General features: G+C 38.4%; 1 protein-coding gene across 2 annotated transcripts in view; it reads right to left on the reverse strand.

The window, feature by feature from the left end:
* Positions 1-1372: 1372 nt before the first annotated feature.
* Positions 1373-10000, reverse strand: part of LOC125043830 (leucine-rich repeat extensin-like protein 3) — a 143480-nt gene continuing 134852 nt past the window's right edge. The window contains exons 2-5 of one of the 2 annotated variants that reach the window (XM_047640155.1): positions 6156-6341; positions 5289-5351; positions 3876-3992; positions 1373-3655 (exon numbers count right to left, since the gene is read on the reverse strand). In XM_047640155.1, the coding sequence (XP_047496111.1) occupies positions 3059-3655; positions 3876-3992; positions 5289-5351; positions 6156-6341 (963 nt within the window). In that variant the 3' untranslated portion in view covers positions 1373-3058. The remainder of the gene's footprint in view (positions 3656-3875; positions 3993-5288; positions 5352-6155; positions 6342-10000) is intronic. The other variant, XM_047640156.1, reaches the window with a different exon arrangement.

The following is a 10000-nucleotide window of genomic DNA, read 5'->3' on the forward strand; positions in this document are numbered from 1 at the left end:
TTATCCACTCTGAATTATAGTCTGCATTCTGTATTTATCAGTTTGAATGATATTCTGCCATTAAAAAGTTATGTTACTCTCTGTTTGTGTAAATTTAGGAATTTCAACATGACAAATAACTTTTTTAAAGCATCTTTATGACAGATGGATAGAATACCTAACAAAGTGTATATTGTGTATTACTTGTATATAATTTTTTTTTTTTACATTGATTCTGCACTTTCTTTGTTAATATTTGTTATTCAAATGTTCATTTCCCCCTTTTAATAAGCTTTTCTAGGTCTGTGAAAGTAGATAGCTCTAGGGAATAGAAAATACTTTTTACATATAAAGAAATCTGTATAAGGCAGAAGGAAAAGGAAGGAGAAGGAGCAAGAGGAAGAGAAAGAGAAAGAGAAAGAGAAGAGAAAGAGAAAGAGAAGAGAGGAGAAAGAGAAAGAGAGAGATAAAGAGAAGGAGGAAAAGAGAGAGAAAGACAGAGAAAGAGCCAGAGACAGAGAGGCATAGAGGTAGAGAAAGAGAGAGAGAGATATAGAGGCAGAGAAAGAGAGGAAGAGAGAAAGGCAGAGGGAGAGACAGAGAAGCAGAAACAGAGAGAGAAGTATAAGTATAGATATATAAATGAAGAGACATAAGCTATTTGGAAATAAAGATTGCTGGTTTGAATTTTACAAAGAAAGTTTAATGAAAATAAGATCTAAAGTAGAATTGATTACTAATGTCATTATGGTAGAATTAGGTTGTATTAATATTGTTGCTATTAATTTATTATTTTCAGATTTGTCTGTCTTTATACAAAATGATTTAGATAATATACCATGATTAAAAAAACAAAAAACAAAAAAAGATTGGTACATATACATGTATCTGTTTATGTAAATGTACATGCACAATGACACACACACATGCACACGCAGAATCTCACACACACACACACACACATGTACACGCAGAATCACACACACACACACACACATGCACACGCAGAATCACACACACACACACACACACACACACACACACACACACACACACACACACACACACACACACACACACACACACAAAAGTGTGTCTTTGTGTGTGTAACTAATAGCAATGAAAAGCAAATTAATTGTATAAACACCAAGACAAATTTACAGAAACATTTTGATTAAGAAAACTGCAGTTAAACTATCTCAGAATGAAAGGATTTTGGAATATAACAGGCTTTTATGCTTGTACTGTATAGAGTAAATTATATGTAATTTTTTCAGTATTTAGTGTGCTTGATTAAAGGAAGTAGTATATAATAAATAATGTATGTGATCAAATTTTTAATATTAAATTTTAATATTTACATATATTGTGAAATTAAAATGAAACAAATATAGTATCAAACATTAGGGTTTTATTTGTATTAATGTATGTAACATTTTCCTTTAAAGTATAAACATCACAAATATATATATCATCAAGATACATATACATTATATAAACATGATACAGGATATATGAAATGGGATTCTAGGTCGTGATAGCAAAATGACTTAAGTTACCAACACTCAAGACCTGTGTTGGGACTAAGCTCAAGTTGCATAATTGAGAATGTAATGGCATTTTTACATTTCAGATAAGGTTTCCTTTTTCTTTTGAATATTGGTCATATGTGACTGCTTACTGCTTTGTTCATAGTAAGAAATAGAGAAAAAATATGAAAATGTATTTGACTGGCATTAGGTTAAAAAGTGTATAGAGACACAATGAATATGTATTTAAGGCAGATGACCAAGTGCATTATCAAATATATTCTGACGATACACATGTTTACACTGGGATGATTTTTTTTTTCTAGACATTTGGTGTACATCCTTTGTTTATTTTTTAACAGCTTGATTACTATGACTTGCATTATATTACAATCCAGTGTTTACCTTTCAAGTCTGTACTTACAGTATTCATGTCACTTTCTCCACCACAATATATCTACTTCCTTAGCATTCATATATCCTTTGAAACCACTCATTAGGCCACCTGAATTCAGGAAATAATTCATATCATCATCAAGATTCCAAAAAGAATCAATGTCATACATAATTTTTACCTGCTAACTTCTCCAAACAAGATATTTAAACTTTTTCTTTTGAGATGCATGCCTCATTCTGCCTCCTTTGTCCCTGCATGAGCTAAGCATGAAAGCACCCCAACCTAGTCTTCATATGGCAAGATTATAACCAACACCAAACTGCAGTGTATATGTGATATGTACAGACTAAAGATAAATCTATTATGACAGATTCTCGCATAAGGTTTCAGGTCTTTTAAGGGCATATTTACAATTACAATTATCTTCAGAAGTTCATGATACTTTGGTTGCAGAGTCTTAACATGATGCTGAAGTATTATTGTCTAGCTAGCAAGGGTAAGTTGCAAGTATGCTGCAACTTTTCTTTATATTACTATGAAACAGTGCTTTCATTAAAAAAAAATAAGATCCTTGCCAAAGTAACAAACAATGAAGTATTGAAGCAAAGTTTATCGAGACATGATTAGGCAATTTGTCTTTTAGGAAAATTACAATCTTAAACTGTAAAATTATAAAGTAGGTGAGCTATGGCATATGGAATCATAGATTAAACGGTAGATATAATATTTTAGTATAATAAAATAGCTGCATGACCTAATGAAAATCTATCTTGTTAACTTAATACCTGAAATACAAGGTACACTAAAACATATACACTGTGACAAGTCATTAAGTAAACTACAGCTGATAAGGCAGACCAGTTTAGCTTAAGTAATGTAGTATCCTGACATAGATTTATCTTCGGCAATATGCTATTAAGTGGCACAAGGAATATAGCTGTGAGGCATAGAATATGCAGGCATATGGTGCCTAACAATTTACAATTATCAGATACAATAATTATGTTCATTACACTAAATGTATTTCACACAAGTTTGTAAGGGAAATGTAATATTTTACAAAAGCTGAGCTTGATATTTTTTCAAGAATGATGTCCAACTTATAAAATAAAAGGTGCATTAAATATGATACAAATAAATCATTTACAAATACTTAGACGAAAGGAGGGAACTTTTGGTCCTCTGATGGCTGTTCATTAGCAAGAGGCAGGACTCCAGCATTCACAGACGGAACAGGATTCACCAAAAGGTTGTCTAAAGAGTTTGACACAGGAGCAATAGGTATCACTGGTCGTGCAGTTACAGGTTGTGGTGTGGTCGGTGGGGGAGTAAGTGGTGGTGGTGGAGGTCTAGCTGGGGGTGGTGGTGGAGGTCTAGCTGGGGGTGGTGGAGGAGGTCTAGCTGGGGTTGGAAGGGGTGCTGGAGGTGCAGGAGCTGGCAGTGCTGGTGGGGGAGGTGGGGTCATTCCAAGGATATTGTTTGAACTTGGACCGGGTATTGGTGCAGGGAATGGCTGCAGTGTCTGGGGCTGAGATGCAGGTTGCGATGGTCTGAAGGTTTGTGGTGGGGGCTGCAGCAGGAGGGAATCAGGCTTGGGAGATCCAAAGTTCCTGCCATCGTTGATCGGAGATGGAGATGGAGGTGGTGGTGGAGGCCGGAACTGCACAGAGTTGCTCACCGGGGGACTTGGTGGGAGGAACTGCTGGGCTGGTGGTGCGGGTGGTGCTTGTGGTGGTGGAGGTGGTGGAGTCTGAAACAGTAGAAATTATATGTTAATCATAATCATGATACTAAGTCTAAGAGAGAGTTATTTTTTTACTCTCCTAATAGAACTGGAGACAGAAGTCCACAATTAGTTGATTATTATTGTCCATTACAAAAGCAAAATAAAATAAATTATGCATCCTTCTGGATAATTTGTTGCAGTATGTATGCCTCACACTCTGTCAACTGATCAATAAGTAACATACTGGTCTAGAGACTGGTGGAGGTGCAAAAATAACAGAGGACTGTGGCTGTGGTATTGGCTGTGGCTGAGGCCTGAAGACTGGCTGCGGAGGTGGTGGCGGAGGTGGCACTATTTGGTTCTGTTGGAGAGGTCATTCTGTTAAAAAGGGGTTCAGCAAGGATATGAACTCTTATTCTTTTGTGCTGTGCTACTTTTGATATTACTTGAGTAAGTGAGTATACACTCATCTGATTTTTTTTTTAAATAGCACATATCTTTAGATTTTGGAACTCGTCTGTCTGAATCATCTTTGCAAAACAATGATCTGAATATACTCATAATAATGTATATAATCATAAACAGTGTCAAATACAAACTGTAGTTAGAAACTATGTTCTACAGTACATGGTTTGTTAAATTCAAGAAACACTATGGATTAAACAATGTTCTTTAAAGCCATACAAAGTGAAGTGCATTCAAGAGCCAAGGGAAAAATACAAGAAGAAATATAATGATATGAAAGAATATTACAAAACTGTATCTATTAGGTATAAATGAATAAGGAGAGGAAGAAAAATCTTAAAGGAAAAATCACTAGAGAAGATTCAGTACATTAAGTCATTTACACTGTACATTAACTCACACAGAGTATGAACTAAGCTACAAAGTAGTTGAAAAAATATTAATGAACAATGCAGAGGGGGCACCATCTATTTATGACTTTGACACTACAGCATGCTGGAGGTGAGACCAGTGTCTCCAGCAGTAACAGCTGTCAAATATTTTGTTCAGAAGCTGTCACTGTGTCTTCACTCTGTTACCTGCTCTTGGAATTCATTCACCATGCTTAAACAGATATAAAATTATACAAAGGTACTGAGTCAGTTGTCACACATCTGTAAAGAACTGTAGATCATTGTGATTAAGATGTAGATTTATGCACAGCTTCATTCATCATATTCTTTCATTGTGAAAGCTTCGGTGTAAAACTGTCAAAGAAAAAATTCTGTTGTCAAAGGAAATAAAATGTCTTGTGTAAATGCAGAATTAAGAAAAATGGGAAAGAGTAAGAATTGAAATTGCTCCTATGTGTAAAAATACCTATGTATTTTTTTGCAGAAGTGTTCAGGTAAACTGGTGGTGCACGTAGGTGTGTGTTGAGGTGCCAGTCCAAAACATTTCCATGGTATGTGACAGCAGAGACATGTATCATACACGTGTTTATTAACAAATGCTTGTTTCTTTTAATGAGTTGCCGTCTTGCATTTTTATACAATAAATGTTAGAGAAAACTAGTGTGAATTTTTGCATGGAAAACTCCTAGCACGGATGAAATCCCACGTACACTCCCTTTAACCTTTATTAGTACAAGCATTTTAATTACATATAAAAAAAGCTACAAAGAAGAAAAAAGTAAATGCTTTTGTCTTCCAACCTCCGTCCTAAATCTGTGACAACGATGCAATCTCCCATTTCTCCCAAGGCAAAGACGAAATCTCTGTGGGGAGACATGTAACAAATATCATGAGAAAATATACCTGTTCCTTTGTGTGTGAAGATAGCTATGTTGCCCTACCTCATACCCCCTTTGCTGCCAGAGGATAAGAAATGCAAAGGGCATTTCAAATCCAAAATGGCTTTGTTCAACAATCTGAAAGAGGATTAGCTGTCCTGTGGAATGTAAGGGTTGATTTAAAGGTCTCTTAAGACTGTCTTCAACTTTTGCATAATACCAGATAAAAAAATAAAAGTCATTTCTGATTTGTCGGTCTCATTAGTAACCATTAATATACTTATATCATGCATCTCAGTTATGCCAGAATTATTTATATATCTAATGTTCATTAGTCTGGAATACTGGTTAATAAAGATGAATGGATTAACTTTCATGAATTCTTATAATCTATGTTCATGCCTTTGCATATTTTCAAACATTAAGGGTTTGGGGAATGATAATATACTGTATTTGTGTAAGAATGGTTGTTTGGTTACCTTGAAGCATCGTCGAGTCAGAAACACAATCATATTCCTTGAAATATACTTTTTAGGTCATAATTACTGCCTATCAAGTCAAAATGGACCTTTGTAAACGACCATCAGACTGTATTTTAACAGCCAATAGAATGCCTATGAATCTGATCTTTGTATTACGCAATCAACAGAAAGACAGGGAAACGAGGGAAGAAACTCACATACGTGAATAAATATCCAACATCTCATACGTGCAATATAAAAACGTGTCAATATTAGGCAAACCTCAATGAAGGCTTGCACTCTCGACTTCTCCCAACCGGAAACTCACCTGTTGCTGGAGGAACTGATTCGCTGGGACAAGCACAGGAGGACGTGGGCGTGGCCGAGGGCGTGGCCTGGAGAAGAAGGGTCTGAAGCCGCCGAAGAGAATTCTTGGAGGCGAAGGCAAGGGGAGCCTGAACTGCGCCTGCACCACAGAGGCTGTTGCCACGACCACTAGAAGCGCTAGCCACACCTGCGGATAAGGTTGGGTGTTAAGAAATATGTGTTGTTCTCCGTTGAAATTTCTTCTTACCTCCTCGCACTGCTACAGGGAAATGTACTACAGGGAAATGTACTCCCTTCACAACGCAGAGGGTGAAACAATAGGATTTCTCTTAGTTATAATTAAGGCGCAAGAAATTGATAATATATCACTCAGAAGAAATGAGAAAAATAATTGATTCCTGTTCTGATCTATGGGATGATTGTTATCATTTGTAATTAGATCTGAACTCCGAGTCATTTGACCTTTAGCTATCGCTGAACTCCATACTGGATCATTTTTACAACTGCAAGACCACATGTTGCCTTCTAACTTGTTCATTCAGTATGCATTTGTTCTTAACATTAGCAGTCTGCCTTTCCCGCTGGACTCAAGATGCATTTACTCTTTTTATTTTATTATTATTATTATTATTATTATTATTATTATTTTATTTTGCACGATCAGACAACCACAAGTCACTCCATGTAGCAATGAAAGTTCTCATTAGAAAAAAAAAATGTGAACACTATATAATCATTTGTTTAATGGAAATTAGCAATCCTGTTAATTTACCGACCAATCACGCCGACCACCTACTGAACCTTTTTCTCACTCATCCATCACAAACAGCTTCCTTTTCAACAAAAAAACAAAAGCCAGAAAGCCAGGTATTGGGTAAAAGGTCCTTGTCCCCGACCTTTACCACATCCCTAGCTTATTGTAATAGGCGCTCCTAAAATCACCGCCGCGAAGACACTGGAGTAGATTATCACGGAGAGGGAACTCGCTCGCCCTCGTTCCAAGCCTGTTTGCAATTACTGTGCTTAATTTACGGGTTTATACGTCGTGCTTCTGGGGTAGCTCTCTCCACGGGTCCCTGTTGCATGTGTCTCTGCACAGACTGGATTCTTTCATCTCAGCGACCGTCTCGGCCGTTTCCCTAAACCAACCTTGGTGGAAAATAAAAATCCTATAGGAAATATTAACCATAGAAGCAGAAATAAAACGGAATAAATATAAGAAAGAAAGCAGAATGACTAATCTGGGATGCGTCTTGGTGCTGGAGGCAAGGTCGCTGAGGGTCGTTTTGCCTCCTTGCCAACCGGTTGACCTTATAAGACCACCACACACGCAAAAAAAGAAGGTAGCTCGATTCGCCACGGAATAAAGAGAGCAGAATGAACGTGTCGCAGCTAATTAAGATCTCCGTCGTCAGGGTTTCTGATTATCCAGGTAACTTTGCCTAATTTGTGGGAACTCGGGGACAGCAAGAGCGTATCACGGACTTGCTTACTTGTACCCTGAGGTTTTTGTAACGTTTTTTCCCCCTCTGCAACAAGGTCGAAGTTAAATGGATTCACTGGTGACGCAACCTGTGGTATATTGGCCTCCATGAATGTTACAAAGCGCGCCTGAGGTATTCTCTTCAGCGGCCTTGATAACCATCAAAGTGATTAGATTAATGACTTAGCGTCGTATAAGAACGTGATATTTAAAATCGTGTAGTTGAAACATTTTGAATAAGGACGATGCGATTTTTTTTTTATCAAGTATATTATGTAAGCATGCCATGCAGGCACGTACGCACCCCCAGCACAATTATCATTATTATTATTATTCATTATGACCCATTATTATCATGATTAATGTTGTTGTTCTTGTTCTTGTTTTTATTACTTTGTTGTTTTCGTTATCATCATCGTCATCAGCACTTTATTCATAATATTCTTGACGCCATCCAAATATAATATACACAAATCCAAGAACGCCGCGGTTCCGAAACACTGTAGCGGGGTTTCCACATGCTCCCTGAACGAGCCACTTATCCCAGCATGAAGAAGGGAGCCCCGTGGAGCCTGGCACGTCTATCCATCAACCACTTGCTTTGGCTGCCTTGCGAGAGAAATGAAGCTGTGCTGGAAGAATTCGCAAGAGCTTCTGTTTTCGTTAAGTGATAAACGTCGACGTCGCATTTTCTTGGTATTGTTCCGATTTTTGTCTGTTCGCTATCTATTTATCTGTGTGTCTGCCCTTTCTCTCTCGCTCTCGCTCTCGCTCTCGCTCTCGCTCTCTCTCTCTCTCTCTCTCTCTCTCTCTCTCTCTCTCTCTCTCTCTCTCTCTCTCTCTCTCTCTCTCTCTCTCTCTCTCTCTCTCTCTCTCTCCCTCTCCCTCTCCCTCTCCCTCTTCTTTTACATGTTACGGTCAATTCAGGCCTGACGTTCAAAATTGCCATCAGCAGAGACTAAATTTAAACTACGACCTTTGTTCTCTGACAGTAATGTGTCCAGCTTCTCCCTTTGTCTTAATTAATCGAAAACCTCTTTTGTTTTTCTTGTTCCTCCTTTTCTCAATCGTACGCGTAGATGATCACCTGCCCCTTTACAGCAGATACAGTTTTACGAATGCATAAGCAAGGAAAACATGTTCTAAGCAATGCGCAAATATCCCCGTTGTGTTAACATTCATCTATTGAGGATAGTTGCCTTGGGGGTAGTTGTATCGGCTTTTATGGTTCATAAAAGGAAGCTAATAAGGGTCAAAGTGAAGGGCTGGGCCTTTACTGGAACGACACTTTGGCGTCCTCTTCTCTCCGTAGCTCTTTGCTTTTATCAGGTATTCATTGTTTTAATATTATTATTATTATTATCATTATTATTATTGTTGTTATTGTTATTATTACTATTAGTATTTGCATTTGTGTGTGTGTGTGTGTGTGTGTGTGTGTGTGTGTGTGTGTGTGTGTGTGTGTGTGTGTGTGTGTGTGTGTGTGTATGTGTGTGTGTGTGTGTGTCACAGGCCTGTAGAAGAAAAAAATCCGACCGACGGATGGCATGGACCATGATTCCCAAGGATCATCCCAAGAAAAGCTGCTACGACTTTCGCATCTGCTCCTACGACCGGCACTTGCCTGATGTCCACCCAACCTGCCTGCTAAACACAGCGGAGGAACACCCTGCCACTTTTCGCACAGGGGAGAATTGCGGCCATCTCGTGTTCTTCGATGTGATAACCGCCTTTCGATCTTTCGCCGCTCACGCTCCTCTCACTCGACACCTCAGGCCGTTTACTCCGCGGCCGATGGAGGAAAATGGGACTTCTTTGTGATACTTTTTTTTTCGGTACGTGTTCCTTTCGTCGTCTTTTCTTCCCTCCTCCTCGGGGGCTCTCTCATTTTGGTAACATGACGAGCAATCGCATACTCCATGGACATGTGTTTGATAAGAGCCATTGTCTTTTTATCTTTCTTTTTCTTTCTTTTTTTTTCCCGAGATTGCGATAATGTTTAGGTTCGTTCCGTACTGGCCGTTTATCGAGGTAAATTTATAAGTTTTTCCTAGCGTTGGTCTCGGTTTTTTTTTTTTTTTTTTTTTTTTACGCTTTACGTCCAAGAGGAAGAGAGTAAGAGGAGGGAAAAAAATCACTTAGAGGTCGGCTGGGGAAGCCACCGTCCAGCGAGGCAAGTAGACCAAGACAACAGCTGTCGAGGGGGGTGTCTGGAGATGGAAAGTGTGCGCGTTAATAGGGGGGAGAAAGAACAAACGTGAAAACCATAAAAACAAAGTCTCTTAACCATAAGACCAACGCGGAAGCACACGAGTGATATCAGAATGACCAGAGTGTAAGACATGGGAAGGTAAAGGGAACCG

This window comes from Penaeus chinensis, chromosome 34 (genome assembly GCF_019202785.1).
Source record: "Penaeus chinensis breed Huanghai No. 1 chromosome 34, ASM1920278v2, whole genome shotgun sequence".
Taxonomy (NCBI): Eukaryota; Metazoa; Arthropoda; class Malacostraca; order Decapoda; family Penaeidae; genus Penaeus; species Penaeus chinensis.